At 37.4% G+C, this 20262-nt stretch overlaps 1 protein-coding gene across 1 annotated transcript in view; it reads right to left on the bottom strand.

Moving 5' to 3' along the window:
* The window catches only part of prpf4bb (pre-mRNA processing factor 4Bb), a 47219-nt gene extending 36599 nt beyond the window's left edge, over positions 1 to 10620 (bottom strand). The window contains exons 1-3 of the mRNA XM_052596687.1: positions 10468 to 10620; positions 8562 to 9761; positions 6905 to 7060 (exon numbers count right to left, since the gene is read on the bottom strand). Coding sequence (XP_052452647.1) covers positions 6905 to 7060; positions 8562 to 9761; positions 10468 to 10514 — 1403 coding nt within the window. The 5' untranslated portion in view covers positions 10515 to 10620. The remainder of the gene's footprint in view (positions 1 to 6904; positions 7061 to 8561; positions 9762 to 10467) is intronic.
* Between the last annotated feature and the right edge of the window lie 9642 nt (positions 10621 to 20262).

Raw genomic sequence — 20262 nt, forward strand, 5'->3', positions numbered from 1 at the left:
TCCCATTTTTATAATATTATAAATGAACCGTTTAATCTTAAAGTTTTAGTGGTTCAGATTCAGACTCGATGCTGAGAAGAGAGCACAGACAGAGATCAGATGATAGTAAATAAATAATGTCAGCGGCCATGGCATTGCACGAGCGATCGTTATTATAGTTCAAAAGGCAAACAGTGTAAGTTATTATGCGAATTAACTCGAGTCAGAATGTACATGTGCACAGTAGCATTTGTCATCCGTCACCGTGACATCAAGTGGACTACTGAAGCTGAAATAATGAGTGGATTCAGCTTGGACTTGGAATAACGAGAGGAATAACATGAATAACTTTCTTGACGGAGGATTGTAATGCATCACAGGCAGTCAGGTACAAGGAAGAGAGACCACGGCTCTTTAAATTAGGTAAGACAAAAAGCTGTATTCTTCGCAACAGGTTTATTGACTTGTAATAGCAATTTAAGGTGGAATATGTCAACGTCGGGTCCAGTCGGGTCTGTGTCTTCCCGGCGGGTTCGGGTCCAGATTTCAAGTAATATACGGGTCCGGGTCGGGTCCGGGTAGGCATTTCTCGGATCTACACGGGTCCGGGTCCAGCTTTTGAAATAATAGACGGGTCCGGGTCGGTTCGGTGTAGTACATTACGGGTCTCTGTCGGGTTCGGGCAAGAATATTTGGACCCGTGAAGACCTCTACCACAAGGCTCGATTCTAGCACCGCTCTTGTTTAGCCTGTATATGCTCCCACTAAGTCAAATAATGAGAAAGATTCAAATTGCCGATCACAGCTATGCTGATGATACCCAGATTTACCTAGCCTTATTGCAAAATGACTACAGCCCCATTGACTCCATCTGCCAACGCATTGATGAAATTAACAGCTGGATATGCCATAACTTTCTTCGGTTAAACAAGGAAAAAACAATGCATTGAAGACATTGCATTTAAAAACAAAGATGATGTTCTCAAGGTGAATGCATACCTTGACACTAGGGGTCAAACAACCAAAAATCAAGTCAGGAATCTTGGAGTGATTCTGGAGACAGACCCTAATTTCAGTAGTCATGTCAAAGCAGTAGGGATGCACCGATCATGATTTTTCATGGCCAATTCCGATACCGATTTTTTTACAAGCAAACTGGCCGATTTCGATACCGATTTCCGATTTATTTATTTTTTTATCTTTTAAGCAACAAACAAGAAAGAAGGAAAGTATGCATAAACAAGATATTTGGCATTTAATAGGCCAAACTTGCTTTTGGCTATTGAAAACAATAACCGTAACCATCTGAAATTAAAGGCAGTTACTGCACAATAAGTAGCCTACATTCAATACAAAGTAGCCTACATTCAATACAAACATAGATGTTACAGACATCAGCATTTAGCTTTTGTTTTTGAATTGGGTTGAAACTACAGAGAACTGGCCTTAAATTTAAAGATTAACTGTAACCATGTGAAATTAAAGGCAATAACTGCATAGTTCTACAGTCCAAACGACACAATCAACACACATTCAATAAGATGTTTCTTAATCAGCATTCAGTATTTTAGTTTTTAAATTTGGTTTAAAAAAAAAAGCTCTTTACCAGTGAGACTAAATAAAAGTATGCTATATAAATACATTTTCCAAAATGTTAAAATCAAATAATGTTGGCGCGAATAAAACAAAGATGCGAAGTGTTTCATTCATCCAATAAAAAAAAATTAGGGTAATGATTCACATCTATATTTTTTTACTTGAGCCAGTGAAAAGTAAATAACTTATTGTCTCAAGTAAAAAAAAAAATATATATTATATATATATATATATATATATATATATATATATATATATATATATATATATATATATATAGATGTGAATCATTACCCTAAAATGTATGAAACTTTTTTTTCAGTGTACTACAGCAGGTGATTTTTAAATTAAATTAAGTCTATGTAATTTTAAGGTAAAATAAAAAAAATAATCATCCTAATTCAGAACTGACGTTTATTTCTGGCTTTTCAAACGTGTATGCAAGTCCTAATTAAAAAAAAAAATTAATAATAATAATCAGTTTTGTCACAGTTTAGTCCGTTTCGTTTCTCATCCAACACGTGAGAAGTTGAGCTGAACATCTCTTCACGGTCTACTGTAGTCTGTGCACGCGAGCGAACTTCCGGGAAAAATTGGGCGAAAAAAAAGAGACCAAAAACCGGCCGATTGCCGATCGCGTATTTTAAGCAAAAACCGTCCGGTTCCGATTTATGGCCGGTCAACCGGTGCATCCCTACAAAGCAGTAACTAAATCAGCATACTATCATTTAAAAACATTGCAAGAATTAGATGTTTAGTTTCCAGTCAAGACTTGGAGAAACTAGTTCATGCCTTTATCGCCAGCAGGGTGGACTATTGTAATGGACTTCTCACCGGCCTTCCCAAGAAGACCATTAGACAGCTGCAGCTCATCCAGAAACACTGCAGCCGGGATTCTGACAAGACCCAGAAAATCTGAACATATCACACCAGTCCTCAGGTCCTTACACTGGCTTCCATATACATTTAGGATTGATTTTAAAGTACTTTTACTTGTCTATAAGGTCACTCAATGACCTAGGACCAAAATACATACAATAACACAATGCAGATATGCTCACTGAATATAAACAGACCACTCAGATCATTAGGATCAAGTCAGTTAGAAAAACCAAGGATTCACACAAAACAAGGGGAATCTGCTTTTAGTTATTATGCTGCCCGCAGTTGGAACCAGCCTCCAGAAGAGATAAGATGTGCTAAAACATTAGCCACTTTTAAATCTAGTCTCAAAACTCATCTGTTTAGCTGTGCATTTATTAAATGAGCACTATGGGATGTCTGAACTGACTACACTATATTTTATATATTGCACTGTATTTTATGTAAAATAATTTTCTATTTTTAAACATTAAGTAAATTTTTTAATCATTTTCAACGTTTTTAAATTGCTTGTTTTATTTTTGTGATTATTTCTCTTCATGATTTTTTTTTACCTTTATGTAAAGCACTTTGAATTACCATTGTGTACAAAATGTGCTATATAAATAAACTTGCCTTGCCTTTATTTTACAAGAGCACAAATCTTCTGTTTTTAATTGTGAGTGTGCACAAATAAAAGTAAACACTTTTGCGGATTATATCTTACTCCAATAAGGTTTTATTTTTATTTATTTTTGTGTCTCAGCTGTTCGATCACACTGGTGCCTCACTATGGAGGTAAATCAGTAGCTAAACTTAAGAGGTTGAAAATATGAATGTGAGAACTTATTAGGGCTGGACGATTATGGCCGTTATATCAAAAACTCGACGAATTGAACATTTTACCTTGATTGCGATTAATGAATGATTATTTTTTCTGTTTTGTTTTTTGCCCTCATAGTTCACGGACAAGGTTTGTACTGTAAATATGATTGACTATTAAAGGTGAGATATCAGTGATCTGGCATCATAGCTCACTATCAGCAGTTATTTTATCTATGTTCGTAACATTTCTTACTAGGGTTGGGTATCGTTTTAATTTTATCGATTCTGATTCTGCTTCTGCTTATCGATTCCGATTCTTATCGATTCCTAGTTTCTATTCCAATAAGATTAAAAAAAAATCCAACATAAAAAATAAAAAATTGTCAAACATTTAGATGTCAAACATGTATTGTCTTTTTACAAAGCATTCTGTTGCAGCTGAATAACATGAGTAAAAATCAGCAGCCTACAAAACACTGCCAAAAGGATTTTGCCTATGCTTTAAAAAAAAATACCATTGCAAAAACAACTACATTAATAAAATTTCAAATATTAAAGTGTTAAAGACAAGTAAATGGTCAGTAATAAGACAGGAACAAACAAATCAATTAGCAATATCAAAAATGAATACAACTAAACAAAATTTCGGGTACAGAAACTAAAAGTCGATGCTTAAACGTTGTGTAGCCCTAGCCCAGTTCCTTTAAAAGTAGAAAAATATGCTATAAGTTTTGAGATTCTAAGTTACTTCAGTAATAAATCACAGGACAGCGCTGACAACTAGTTTCTGCGTTCCTCTGTGCGCGTGATCTTCACAGCTACTGTTTATATGAGTGTTCATGCCACAATGCAGCTGCACGAACATGGTTGCTCGATATAATACACATCCGATCGTCTAATCCCTTGAATGTCCAAACCAAAAAACAAATACAACTGACAAAGTTAAGTGAAGAAGCAAGGCTCACCGCTTGCACACCATCACTGCGTGTTGAACCGGCGTTCACCTCCATGTTTTGCTTATATGCCACTGACTGGAGAGAAGGCTCATGAGGCTACACACGCGCTACTGTGCATTTAAGGGGGAAGTATTAACAGGATTTAAAAAACGGTTTTGGTTCGGTTTTGATTACTATTCGATTTACCGTCCAGCCCTAGAACTTATATTAATTTTTGTATCCGTAATTTGAAATTTACAGCTCTGATGTGAAAGGCTGAATCTTTCGAGTTGCACACACCAAAACACCCATGTTTTTAATTGGCAGTTGTAGATTAATAGTCAAAAATGTGTAATGATATTCAAACAAAGAAAATAATGAAGACATTTTACTGGTTGATGCCCCACCAATGAACAATGAAACTGATACATGGATATGTTATTTGTAAAACACTGCAAACCATTTTCACTGAATAGCTTTTACAGGATTTTAAGACACTAGATTAATCTTGTCATTAAGGTATTATCTGGTAGACAAATAATGCAACATCTTTAATATGTATATCCCACTGCATATCGCTGTACCAGAGTTGCAGCATAGCATTGTTGATTCTATTATTTTTATGTTTTGTAAAAATAATTTAAACTATTTTATTGGGTTAAATTCCTAATTTGCTTGTCAGTAATAAACAGTTTTAAATGCAACATAAAAAAATAATAATAATAACATTAAAAAATCTAATGTTTGATAATGTCTAAATGTACATTAAAAAGCAAAACCTAAAAAAAAAAATATGCAGTTATGACAAGCAATATTGTTTTGAGCAACTAGAGTAGGGCTAAATACATGCATTTTTTAACATCAAAATCTAGTGGTTAAAGAACGGCTTTAAATGTGAATATTATCTTTCTGGCCACCAAATTCCTCTAATTTGCCTCTTTGCACCGAAATTTAAAAAGAAAATACTATACTTATTGTAATATAAATAAGCATATTAGAAAATTTTATTTTAAATGGTCATTCATCGATCATAATTATTCCGCATATTATTTAGTATCATAATATCTTCAAATGAACTAAACAGAACTGAGATAAAATGTAGAGTTGAGTAAAATAGAGTTATTTTATTGGTTAAAAGTTACACTTAATGTGTTTGGTCACATATGACTGCCAAGGAGTATGGGAACGTAATGCTGTTTCATTCCCCAGAATAAAATGCTATTGTAAAGCATAATCAGCATAGTAATCCATGCACAATCAATGCACATTATGTGTTAATAATTACTAGAAATCACTGCAGATAGTGAAACTGCTGTCTGTCCCGATTAATCCCATTTAAAAATATTGACAGCACGATTTGTTTAGTACTATTAAGGCTGAAACGATTAGTCGACATTGTAGACAATAAAAAAATTGTCTACAAATATTTTTGTTGTTGAGTAGTCGTTTGATTTAATTTGACCTAATTTAGAGCCTGCAGTAATGCGATTTGACCAGTGTGGCGCTGTAGCGCAAGACTGTGACGAAACTTTTTTTTTTTTTGTAAAGTGGAACTTGCATACACGTTTGAAAAGCCAGAAGTAAACGACAGTTGATTATTTTTATTTTACCATTAAAATTACATCGACTCAATTTTATTTAAAAATCACCTGCTGTAGCACTGAGAAAAAGTCTTTCATTCATCCAATTAAAAAAATTTAGGGTAATGATTCACATCTATATTTTTTTACTTGAGAGAATAGTTATTTATTTTTCATTGGCTCAAGTGAAAAAAATGTAGATGTGAATCATCACCCTAATTTTTTTTTTTATTGGATGAATGAAAACACTTTGCATCTTTGTTTTATTCGCACCAACATTATTTGATTTTAACATTTTGGAATAATCTATTTATATAGCATACTTTTATTTAGTCTGTAAATAAAGACACTGGTAAAGATCTTTTTTTTATTTAAAACCAAATTTAAAAACTAAAATACTGAATGCTGATCAAGAAACATCTTATTGAATGTGTGTTGATTGTGTTGTTTGGATTGTAGAACTATGCTGTTATTGCCTTTAATTTCACATGGTTACAGTTAATCTTTATATTTAAGGCCAGTTCTCTGTAGTTTCAACCCAATTCAAAAACAAAAGCTAAATGCTGATGTCTGTAATGTAGCTGTTAATTTCAGATGGTTGCAGTTATTGTTTCCAATAGCCAAAGGCCAGTTTGGCCTATTAAATACCAAATAAACATCTTGTTTATGCACACTTTCCTTCTTTCTTGTTTGTTGCTTAAAGATAACAATAAATAAAAAAAAAATCGGAAATTGGTATCGGAATCGGCCAGTTTGTTTGTAAAAAATCGGTATCTGAATCGGCCATGAAAAATCATGATCGGTGCATCCCTAGTTAAAATGTATACCGGTGTTATCGTGGACAGTATATGGTGCATCCCTACTCAGAAGTGCTGCAGGTGCACGACAGTTTGACAATGGATGAATCCAGGTTCTGTTGTTCTGCATGCTGCCCCTGCACATGTTAAAATGAACCTATGAAAATATTTGTTTCTATTTTTAAAACATCTCGAACATACTTATTTTGATATTCTGTTCTCATCAGTAAGTGGTTAATGTTTGGATAACCAGTGTAAAATTGACCGATAAAAAAATTTAACCGAAATGAGCATAGCATAGTTCATAGCAGTATTCCTCATGCTGTCTAACCTGCGTCTCAGGGGTGATCTACTTCGTCTTCTGGGTGACGAGCGATACTGTCGCCGTGGTGATAAAGACCGACGTCTGAGTGGTGAGCGGCTCACTCTGCGCCGCGATGGACTCGTTTCTCGTGATCTCCCAGCACCATCCACTCGATGACGATTCCTAAGACACATGAAGCATTTGTCAGATAAATTATTCTAGGACATTTTTGTAACCAACAGTTTTAAGCATGTGCACAGAACAACAATTCACCTTAAATAGTCCAATCTTAGTTTAAGTCTACTATACTGACGCTAAGCAGTTTATCACACAGGAAACATGTTGCACAGGTATATTAAGCTCCACCTGTGATAATAAATGCCCTGCAACCTATTAAGATGAAAAATTACAAATATTTAAAAAAGGCATATGACCCTACAATCTCAGAATTGTCATGTAGGACAGGCTGTTTCAAGACATTATAGACCAAGCAATATAAATGAAAGCTAATTTTAGGCTCCTTCAATGGCACAATCAGGGAAATAACCATCGAGCGGGTAGTTCTTTAACTTGATATCTAAAAACAGCTCTGATTTCTCTCGCCACAACCCCTAGAGCTAAACAAAAAACTCTGATCTCTGACTGCACTTTTGCCACCAACCCGTTCAGTCAACTATGAAAATATAACTGTAACCTTGTAGCCTTTTCAAATGACTTCACTGCAACCACTCAAACTATGCTCTGCTGTATCCACTTGACCGGTCATATTCTTGTTTAATTTCTTAAAAAAGAAATTCTTTAACACACACAAAAAAGTACATTAGGATTATAGAATCAAAAAGTTATCAAATATTATTAATATTTATTTAAATCATTTAACATAAATAAATAAATCAAATTCATTTTAATATTGACTCATTTTCAAAGTACTTTAATAGTATTTCTAATTTCATAATTCCATAAAAATATTAATTAAACTGCTGTATGTTTACCCTTTTATTATATTTATGTCTTTAAATATCTATCCATCTATGCATCAAAAACTCCAAATTGGTCAATCTTTAGTTATAATTTTTTACTTCACTCTGTTGATTTCTTTCAAGAAAGTGCCACTAGTGTCACCAAAGATAACCTCAATTATGTTGGTATACAAACAAGTTTCCCAAACACTTATTTGCTACTAGCAAACAAAAAATAGCCCTACCCCAAACTCATATCCCTGATCACCTTTTACCGTGTCGAACTAGTTGGGATGCTTGAAGGCTGCTGTATCCAAACCTGTTCCTGGAGGGCCACTGTCCTGCAGTTTTGCCCAAACCCTAATTAAACTTACCTGAACCAGCTAAACAAGGTCTTCACTCACAAGAAATGTCCAGATGTGTCGGAACTGGGTAAAGCTAAAGTCCAAGAGCAGCCCTGCTTAATGTGAAAGTTCACCCAAAAAATAAAATCCTGTTATAATTTTTACCCTCATGTTTTTCCAAACCTGTATGACTGACTTTTCTTCTGTGGAACATAAAAGATGCTCCAAATAAAACTGGATCCTACAGACTTGTATGAAAGTTATTCAAAATATCTTCTGTATGCTACAGAAAAAGTTATAGAGGTTTGGAACAACATGAGAGTAAATAAATGATGAAAAAATGTTAAATTAATTATTTTTTATTGGTGTGTTTATGTGTACCTGGAGGGGGATTCTCTCCGGTGCTCATTTGAGCGACTTTGTCCTCTGCTGACTGGTGACTTGTTTCTAGATGGCGAGTGGCTCATTTTGGAACTCCGGTCAGCAGAATTTGATGGGGGCCGGTTGGGCTGGTGGTCCCTATGGTGAGGGGAGGAACTTCTTTGACATTGAGGGCTAAGAACTCGACGTTGATGAGGAGACCGGTTCTCTTTCCCAGATGATCTGTCTTTGGACGGAGAGTTTCCAACCCTCTCCGAGCGACCTAGCCGAACATCTTTAGAGTGAGATTGTTGATCTCGTGACCAGTTCTTGCGTCCTCGTGAGTCTGATCCCTGTGCAACTTGTTCCCGCTTCTCATCTATATGGGGAGAACGCTGATCAGAACGTCCCTTCTGGTCTGACTTTCTCTCTGCAGAGTGTCTTCTTGTAGACGGGGACTGGGATTTCCTCAAATGCTCCCTGGATTTGTCCCTGCTCCTGGAGCGTTTTTTCTCTTTGGACTTGCTACACTGCTTAACAGTCTCTTTCACAATTTTGGTAATTCGTTCAAGTTTAGCATCCCTACCAACTCGAGAGAGAGAGTGACTGCTTGGTTTGCTGGTGTCCGTTGAGTCCCGTCTGGATCTAACACCCCTGCTTCTCTGGTCCCTAGGGGAGCGGGTTCTGCTCCCACTGGTTCTTTGACGTTGCTCCCCATTACGTGCCCCCTGTTCCTCTTCATCCTTTTCTGAGCCAGAATTGTAACCTTGTAGAATCAGACCCATTCCTGACTGAACCTTCCCCTCCATCAGCTGGTTGTCCAGCTCAGCTTTAATCAGTGCTCTTTGTTTCTCCAGGTCTTCAAGAAGTGCCTTGTCATCCAGGGTTGCACTGACCAGTGATGGAGATCCATCCTCAGCCCTCCTGTTGATGGCCCCAGATGGTGAGGAGCATGGCTCCTCTTTGTGCCTGTGCTTCTTATGCTTGTGTCTATGTTTCCGTTTGTGGTCCTTATCTTCCCCAGATGCATGTCTGTGTTTTTTGTGCTTGCTACGGTGTTTGTGTTTCTTTTTCTTGTGTTTGCTGCGATGTTTGGAACCGCTGTCCTGCTTCTCTCCATTCACCTCTGCTTCTTCCTCACCCTCCTCTTCATCATTTCCAGACATGTAACCATTTTCATCCTCATTGCCACTCTTCTCTGGACTCTCTAAATCCTCTGACCTGTAAAGATCAATGACACAAACACATTAACATCAACCAGTAAAACCTAATGTAAAAAGAAACAAGGGTCACGTTTCATTTTATTTTATTGCTCATCACAGACATTTTTTTATTGTTTCTTTATGTGCTAATTTAGGCACCAAATAACATTCAGAGGTTTTATGTTTTTCCAAGGCAACACAGTGTTCTCCACAAGGCACAAATACTGACCATACAACTCAACAAAAAATGGATCTAGGTAGGTAACGTTATATTAATGTGCTTAGGGACTATGATGACTAATTAGGTTACTTTTATGATCTAACTGACATAGGAATTTTGTAATTTTGTATACATACAATTAATCGAGCGTGTTGGTCGTCACTTGAAGACTATGAAGACGAATAAGTACTTTACTAAGAAGCTAACGTTAACCAAATAAAAATTTTAAACACACAGGGAGTGTTATACCACAGTTCGATGATTTTAAAACTAAAGAGTTCACAAAACCAACGAAAATCACCTCTAACAATTGGACCTTGACAACTAGCTCCTTGTATAAGAACATTTAGCATTAGCACGCTAACAGTAACGTTAGCCGAGCAGAAAAATAGATAGATATGAAAACGACAAAACCCTGGCCGAATCAGTTCCCTTTCTCTAAAAGACCCTTATCCAAGCTCTAAAATGCGTTGTTGATGCTGTCATTTAACGAAGGTGTTCATACCCGTTATTAAGCCTCTTGCTCCGTAAATCCATTACCACGTCTGCCATTTTGTTTCAGCAGCGGCCCGCCGTGTTCTTCTTCTGCAGTGAGATTATGAGGAGATCCAGAGCGAAGCGTGCGCTCTCTAGTGCCTGCATTAACAACATCGGATAATTTATTTGAATGCATTCGGCAAATTCTGTAAGTGGTCGCGACTCTCAGAAAAAAATAAAAACGCTCTGCTTGCGTTCTTTATTATTTTTCTATTGGATCTACTTTATATGTAAAAGAAGAACACCAAAAACACCTCCCCCCAAAGAAAAAGTCAGACCAGGGATGGGCAGTATTTCAGATACATGTATTTAAAACTTTAACACAACACTATTTTGTATTTTAAAGCCTTTGGGGAAAAAAATCTAATATAATTTGTATTTAAATACATTTAAGATGAGTATTTTTGGATTTTCAAAATACTCAAAATACTTTGAGCCAGTCAACCTCTTTATCAGGGTGCTGTTTTCATTCAGTAGTGTAAAAGACTTGTTGAAAACTATCAAACATCTTTGTACCATGGCTTAATCTGGTCCAGTGTGTCTAGTTTCATAGGAGTCACAGCATACTGGGTTCATAATGACACATTAGAACACCAGTCTGTCACATTGGATTTTAATGATGGTGATAAAACATAATAAAAGTTAAAAATCAGTTTTTATTTTAATTTATTTTTTTAATTTCCTACAGGGCAGGGGAAGGGAAGAGGTATATAAAATTAAAACTAAAGTTTCTAAGCAGTTGCACACATCTAAATGCTTTTTGGCATTCAGAATAAGCCCAGATAAATTTCAGCCTAATAGGGATACCTGCACTGAATCTTCAATTTCACATGTATTTTGTGTATTTTCAAAATATAAAATACTGTATTTGTATTTAAATACATTTTTCAACATAATATTTTGTATTTGCATTTAAATAAAATTTTCTACACAGTATTTTGCATTTGTATTTTAAATACATTCCCATGTATTTATGCCCATCTCTAAGCATAACACACTAAATGTGGCACAGTTTGTCCTCATATGGCAATCTGTGATCATGGGCATCATTGCATTTATAAAACAAGTACTAATAACCTACTACAGTAATACATATTATGTATATAGCTGTCAAAACATCCTTTTTCCGCCCAGGAAAGATTTCTACCACAACTTCACTTTCTATCATGAATGATCAATCTCATTGTTTCATAAAAAAAAAAAAAAAAATATATATATATATATATATATATATATATATATATACACACACACATATATATATATATATATATATATATATATATATATATACACACACACATATATATATATATATATATATATATATATATATATATATATATATATATATATATATATATATATATATATATATTACTTTTTTATTTATATTTTTTTATCAGGAAATTATATTTTCAATTTTCTGGAATGCCATAAATCATATGGCATTCCAGAAAATCCCCAATAAAATTATCATTATCAATAAGTATTATCACCTAGCTGAATAAAATGAGATAGAGACGTTTAAACATGAAAAATGGAGACATACCTGTATATGGTTTATCTTTGTTCTACAAGCCATTATTTTTATATGAATAATATATACCGTAATAACGATTTTTGCAGATTAAGAATGATTCGATTCACAATTAATTCAATTCAATTCAAGTTTATTTGTATAGCGCTTTTTACAATACAAATCGTTACAAAGCAACTTTACAGAAAATTATGTTTCTAAAATATTTAGTAGTAGCTTATGGTGGTGACTGTCAGTTTGTGCACGTATGACAGGATTTTTAGAAAAAATTAATACAAGACGTAGTGAGCCAGACGATGAACATTATTAATATTATTAATTAAAAATGTATAATATATGATGCAGTCACACTTGTAGCAATATTTGTTAGTTCTGTTTGTTGATTCAGGGTTAGCATCATCTGAGGACCTCTGAGGGTCAAGCATCATCTCTTCTCAGGTGTTCTGGATCCAGACTGGAGCTTGTGTAAATCCTAGTTACCACGGGATGTAAATCCCGTGGCAAAACATAGAAACAAAATAGAGACATCATTAGCATAGCAGCTGATCCAACAAAGTAAAATTAGTTTAACCCAAGCTAATGAATAAAAATGCACATTTGATCAGATGCAACTACACTCACAATTTAAGAGATACATTATTCGAATGCTTGGCGAAAGAGATGCGTTTTTAATCTAGATTTAATCAGAGAGAGTGTGTCTGAACCCCGAACTTTATCAGGAAGGCTATTCCAGAGTTTGGGAGCCAAATGTGAGAAAGCTCTACCTCCTTTAGTGGACTTTGCTAGGAACTACCAAAAGTCCAGCGTTTTGTGACCTTAGGGTGCGTGATGGGTTGTAGCGTGGTAGAAGGCTAGTTAGGTATGCAAGAGCTAAACCATCTAGGGCCTTAAAGGTAAGTAATGATAATTTATAACTGATACGGAACTTAATAGGTAGACAGTGCAGAGACTGTGAAATTGGGGTAATATGATCATATTTTCTTGACCTCGTAAGGACTATTTTTTGCATTTTGGACTACCTGTAGCTTGTTTATTGACGAAGCAGGATAGCCACCTAGAAGTGCATTACAATAGTCAAGTCTAGAGGTCATAAATGCATGAACTAGCTTTTCTGCACAAGAAACAGATAACATGTTTCGTAGCTTGGCAATGTTCTAAGATGGAACAATGCAGTTTTTGTAACATTGGAAATATGATTTTCAAAAGACAAATTGCTGTCTAATATAACACCCAGATTTCTGACTGTAGAGGAAGTAAAAGTACATCCGTCTAGTTGCAGATTGTAATCTACAAGATTCTGTGTAGTGTTATTTGGTCCAATAATTAATATCTCTGTCCTATCCAAATTTAATTTGAGAAAATTATTTGTAATCCAATCTTTTACATTTTTAACACACTCTGTTAGCCTAGATAATTGATAAGTTTCATCTGGTCTCGTTGAGATATATAGCTGAGTATCATCAGCATAACAGTGGAAGCTAATTACGTATTTTCTAATAATATTACCAAGGGGCAACATGTAAATTGAAAATAGAAGGGGACCTAGGACGGATCCTTGTGGCACTCCATATTTTACTGATGATAAATGAGATGACACCCCATTTAAGTAAACAAAATGGTAGCGATCGGACAGGTAGGATCTAAACCATCTTAGAGCCTGCCCTTGAATATCTGTATAGTTTTGTAATCTAATGTCATGATCTATGATGTCGAACGCAGCACTAAGATCAAGTAAGACTAGAAATGAGATGCAGCCTTGTTCTGACGCAAGGAGCAGGTAATTTTAATTTTAACAAGTGCAGTTTCTGTGCTATGGTGGGGCCTGAAACCTGACATTCTTCATACAGATCATTTTTATGCAGGAAGGTGCTCAATTGAGCAGACACAACTTTTTCTAAAATTTTAGACATAAATGGAAGATTTGAAATAGGCCTATAATTTGCCGGTACATTAGGATCTAGTTTTGGTTTCTTAATAAGAGGCTTGATAACCCCCAGCTTGAATGGTTTTGGGACATGACCTAAAGATGATGACGAGTTAATGATATTGAGAAGCAGTTCTTTGGCTACAGGTAACAACTCTTTCAGTAATTTAGTGGGTACAGAATCTAATAAACATGTTGTTGGTTTAGATACAGTGATAAGTTTATTTAGCTCTTCCTGTCCTATAGTTGTAAAGAACTGCAGTTTATCTTTGGGTGCGATGGATGAAACTGAAGTGTTAGACGCTGTAGAATCTACATTCGCTATTGTATTTCTAATGTTATCTATTTTATCAGTGAAGAAATTCATAAATTCATTACTATTTAACGTTGGTGGAATGTTTGAATCAGGTGGCGTCTGGTAATTTGTTAATTTAGCCACTGTGCTAAATAAAAACCTTGGATTGTTTTGGTTATTTTCAATGAGTTTGTGTATATGCTCTGCCCTAGCAGTTTTTAGAGCCTGTCTATAGCTGGACATACTGTTTTTTTCTAATTAATTTTTTTCAAATAAAATTTGATTCGATATGATTCTGTATTCTTTAAGTGCATTCACGGGATTATTTTAATACTTCCCCTAAATTCAGGGGCACAGCAGCCTTTATGGTTACAGAATCATAGGTTAGAAAAAAAAAAAAAAAACCTTTGGTGCATTGTTAGATGCTAGTTTAATGATGCTATGGCATGACATGACATATGTAAAAATGTATTTAGGCCAAGATAAAAAAAAAAAAAAAAAACTTTAAAAGTATCATGCATAGGCTAACATTTTGCCACACCAAGTCACGTTGAGCTTTATTGTCATTCTGGCACATGTGTGGACATACAGTGAACCGAAATGTCATGCCACACAGGACCATGGTGATGCATGAATACAGACATACAACAATAAAGTAAAACAGGCTTTTGACGGTTTTGACTATAAATATACTATATAAAAATATTTACCTATACATAAACTAAAAAATACAAACTATACAAATGCTTCACATAAAAATTGTACCTAGACACAACTAATCTACTGATACATTTGACTATAAATATACTTTATATAAAGGTTTGCCTATACATAAAGTAAAAAAAATACATACTATACGAATACTTCACATAATATTGTACATGTGCAAAGAGAAACAACATAAGTCAAGCAGCTGACTGGGAAACAGTGCAAGATGATTTGTAGTGCATGAGCATGTAAACACATATATTACTCATCTGTCTTTTTTTTGGATTATGTACACACAGCAGTGTGTGTGAAAAGTGTCTAGTGCACATATAGAAGAGTGTGTTACTACAGGCCATTCGTACAGGTCCACTCACCTGTCAGTAGCACACTTCAAATTGCACAAAAAGAGAGAGAGAGAGAGTTTCAGACAGTTTTTCTGTGATGTGGTAAGGTTGGGAGGGGGGGGGGGGGGGTGTTTGTGTAGAGGTGAGATGGTCCATGTTACAGGAGGTGTGTGTGTGTGTGGGGGGGGGGTTCAGGGCTCTCATAGCCTGGGGCAAAAGGCTATTGATCAGTCTGGCGGAGCTGGCTCTGATGCTCCGGTAGGAACTGAAAGAGACTGTGGGAGGGATGGGTGGGGTCCTTCATGATACTGTTGGCTTTGCTGGAACATTGTGTAAGGAAAATGTCCAGGATTGAGGGGAGAGGGGCACCGATGATCTTTGCAGCTATGTTCTCTGTCATCTGGAGTGTCTTGCGGTCTGCTACACTACAGTTCCCATACCAGACGGTGATACAGCTGGACAGCACACTCTCAATGATTCCCTAGTAGAATGTGGTGAGAATGGGTGGAGGGAGACTTGCTCGTTTCAGCTGATAAAGAAATTGTAGTCACTGTTGTGCCTTCTTGGAGAGTGACATGGTGTTGGTAGTCCACATGAGATCCTGCACCCCCAGGAATTTAGTGCTGCTATCTCCACAGTCGAGCTGTCGATGGTCAGTGGGGGTGGGGTGGTCAACAGAGTTTTCCTAAAGTCCACCACAACCTCCTTTGTCTTACTCACATAACTCTGCATGTAATAACCTATAACGCTGTCTAAGACTTGATGGCTACTCTGTCAGTTCTTTTTCATCAGTTAGGAACCTAAGTGTGCTATTTGATTGCAATCTTTCCTTAGAAATCCATGTTTCTGGCCTTTGTAAAACTGCAATTTTCCATCTAAAAATATTTCTAAATTACGGCCTATTCTCTTAATGTCAAATGCAGAAATGTTAATCCATGCGTTTATGACCTCAAAGTTAGATTATTGTCATGCTTTATTGGGTTGTTGTTCTGCACGCTTAAGAATCAAACTCCAGTTAGTCCAAAATGCAGCAGCTAGAGTTCTTACTAGAACCAGGAAGTATAACCATATTACCCCGGTTCTGTCAACAATGCACTAGCTTCCTATAAAATTTTTTATAGATTTTAAAATCTTGCTTATTACTTTTAAAGCCCTGAATGGTTTAGCACCTCAGTATTTGAACAAGCTCTTGTTACATTATAGTCCTCCATGTCCGATGCATTCTCAAAATTTAGGCAAATTGATAATACCTAGACTATCAAAATCAACCTTAGACGGCAGAACCTTTTCCTATTTAGCGCCTAAACGCTGGAATAACCTACCTAACATTGTTCGTAAGGCAGACACACTCTTGCAGTTTAAATCTAGACCAATCTCCTTAACCTGACTTACACATATGCTAACTAATATGCTTCTAACATCTAAATCTGTTAAAGGATCTTTAGGCTGCAATAATTAGGTAAACCGAAACCGGGAACACTTCCCATAACACCCAATGTACTTGCTAAATTGTTTGAAGAATGGCATCTACGCTAATATTAGTCTGTTTCTTTCTTATTTCGATGTCATTTCTGCTAGTCTGTATCCAGATCAGAAGGTCACTGCAGTCACCCGGATCCAGTACGTATCCAGCCCAGATGCTGGATGGTGGACCTCTACAGCCCTGAAAATGAAAGTGAAAGTTGTGACATTTGCCAAGTTAGCCTCGGAATTTGCTCTGCATTTAACCCATCCAAGTGCACCCACACAACAGTAAGAAGTGAACACACACCCGGAGCAGTGGGCAGCTATAGATCCAGCACCTGGGAAGCAACTGGGGGTTCAGTGCCTTGCTCAAGGGCACTTTAGCCATGGGTATTGAGGGTGGAAGAGAGCACAGTTCATTAACTCCCTCCCACCTACAACTCCTGCCAGCACAGAGTCTTATACCGGCGACCTTCTGGTAACTAGTCCAGCTCTCTAACCATTAGGCCACAGCTGCCCCCCCTTTTTTTGGAGACCGGGACACCTAGAGCCCCAGATACAGATCCCTGTAAAGACCTTGTCTCAGACGACCACTAGGACAAGACCACAGGAAACAGATGATTCTTCTGCACAATCTGACTTTGCTGCAGCCTGGAATTGAACTGATTGTTTTGTCTGGTCAGAGGAGAACTGGTCCCCCGACTGAGCCTGGTTTCTCCCAAGGTTTTTTCCTCCATTCTGTCACTGATGGAGTTTTAGATCCTTACCGCTGTCACCTCTGGCTTGCTTAGTTGGGGACACTTCATTTAAAGCAATTTCGTCGACTTGATTGCACAGATACTGAAATGAACTGAGCTGGATGATGACATCACTGAATTCAATGATGAACTGCCTTTTTGCATTATTGACACACTATTTCCAATTTAATGCTGTTCAGTTGCTTTATCACAATCAGTATTGTTAAAAGCACTATATAAATAAAGGTGACATGACTTGATTTGAATGTCTTTAAGTGGCCGACAACCTGAGCTTGAACCCAATAAAATATTTCTGGATAAACCTGAAAATGTGTGTCTGCCCCATCCATCCTGACAGAGCTTGTGAGGCAAAGAGGCGAGGAGAAAAACTTGTTGCGTCAAACAAAAAAGTCTTGAGACTGTAAAGGTGCTTCAGCTAAATATTTAGTTAAGGGTATGACTACTTATGCAATGTACTTATTTCAGTTTTATCATAATTATTACTATTATTATTTATTTTACAGTATTTTACATTTACAGTTATTTTTTATTGTTTTATTATGTTGTGACAATTCTGTTTTTGCTTTGTCAATATGGTGTATGGAGTGTAGATTGATGTAAAAAAAGTTATTTTAAAGCAGTAACAATAAAACATGGAAAAAAATAAGGGATGTGAATACTTTCGCAAGGCACTGTAAATATAAAATTGATATATATTTGAACACACCTAAAAATTCAATCGACAACCTCTCTGCTACCTTGCTAGACAATCGCCTCTACTGCCTTTTGATTCTGGCTGCCTGAGACTATAGACTCTCTATTGGCAGGCTTTGGATGTGTGTAAACACAGAAAACATTACTCCTGAATTTATCTATCTTTTGTGATTTTCTTTCATTTAAATTGGTAAAATATTTTGAGTGCTTAAAATGGCAAAAATGTAAAAACAAATGCATAGCATGGGTTACCAGGTTACCATACATAACCGAGATGTTCCCTTTCAGTCAGTCACATACAACCTTATGTCAGTGACTGACGAATTGGTATCCAAATGGAAAACCCCACTATTGCTGACCCCCTCCAATGCCCTGTGAAAGCCAGCAAGTCCCCCCACACCAGTTGGGGTGGAAGATAGGACAGGACAGGAACTGCTGTTCCATACAGTGAGATATTGGATAACACTGGGAAAAGCGTACCCCAAGTAAGGGAACGCTACGGAAGCCACATCCTGCATTTAGGAGGTAATGTGGAATTACACATGTGGACTAGCCATAGAGTATTAATACATATGCAAGTCCCTGCGGTAGACTCAGCCCGCTTGGGGTGAGATCACTATGCGGCAGAGATGGCAGAGAGTTCTCTGCCAGGGAAAGACACAGGCTTACCATGAGGGAAGCCATACCATAGAAGAATACACATGTGGGATCACCCGAAGGGGGAATCACTACACACGAGTACCTAGCCCAGCACAAGAGCCGACCTTGGGCATACACACGAGTGGTGGATCTGGCATCTGGTGCTCCACCATGCCTGACTGACGAGGGTGTGAGAGGAACTTCAACAGGGTTTGTCAAAGGGGAATCTGAACTGAGAAGCAGTTGAGCACACGTATCCGGTCTGCAGAGGGGAATGGCGCAGCAAGCGTGATCGACACTGAGCAAGGCCGGAGCTACTGACCACCTGAGGCCAGTACATGAGAGGACGCAGTCTCTACACTGAGATTGTAGAATCTTGCAAACAATGCTATGTGTCACCCAGCTGGCAGCTCTACAGATGTCTGCTATAAAGGCGCCACATGCCAGCTCCCAGGAAGAACACACACATCTCATAGATTGTGCTCTCACTCCGAGGGGGAACAGTAAATGTTGGGCCTAATATGCTAAGACCATAGCCTCCTTTATCCAGTAGGCAAGTCTTTGTTTGGAGACAGCCTGTTTCTTCTACTGTCCTCCGAAGCAGAAAAATGGCTGGTCTGAGGTCCTGAAGCTCTGCATGCAGTCCACGTAAATGTGCAAAGTGCGAATGGGACAGAGCAGAGCAATGGCTGGGTCTGCCTCCCAGATAGTGCTTACTGGTAGTGCTTGCAAGTTCACCACCTGTTCCATGGAAGGCTCCGGGGGAACTTTTGGCACATATCCAGGCTGGGGTCTCATGACAATGTGAGAGTTGGCTGGCCCAAATTCAAGGCACGTATCATCGACCGAAAATGCCTGCAGGTCCCTGAACCTCTTGACTGAAGCCAATGCAGTGAGGAGCACTGTCTTCATCAACAGAAAATAAGCTCTACTGACTGGAGAGGCTCGAAGGGCTCCTGCTTCAAGGCCGTCAACACCAAGGGGAGATCCCAAGAGGGAACCAGTTGAGGGTGCAGAGGATTCAGCCTCCTTGCCCCACTAAGGAACCTGATGAGCATGTCGTACTTCCCAATGGACTTACCATCTACTGCATTGTGATGTGCGGCAATAGCAGCAACATAGACTTTGAGGGTGAAGGGAGACAGCCTTCACTCCAGCCCATCTTGCAAAAGGAGAGCACAACCATGATCTACAGGGATCTACGGGGGTCTTCCCGGCTGGAAGAACACCAATCGACGAACAGGTTCCTCTTCAGTGAGTAGGCTTGCCTCGTAGAGGGCACTCTAATTGAAGTGATGGTGTTTACTACTGGTGGAGGTAAACCACCTAAAACCTCTGCGTCCTTTCCAAAGACCACACATGGAGATTCCATAGGTGCCAGAGGGTGCCCCCTCACTG

The sequence above is a fragment of the Carassius gibelio genome, chromosome B24, assembly GCF_023724105.1.
Source record: "Carassius gibelio isolate Cgi1373 ecotype wild population from Czech Republic chromosome B24, carGib1.2-hapl.c, whole genome shotgun sequence".
Taxonomy (NCBI): Eukaryota; Metazoa; Chordata; class Actinopteri; order Cypriniformes; family Cyprinidae; genus Carassius; species Carassius gibelio.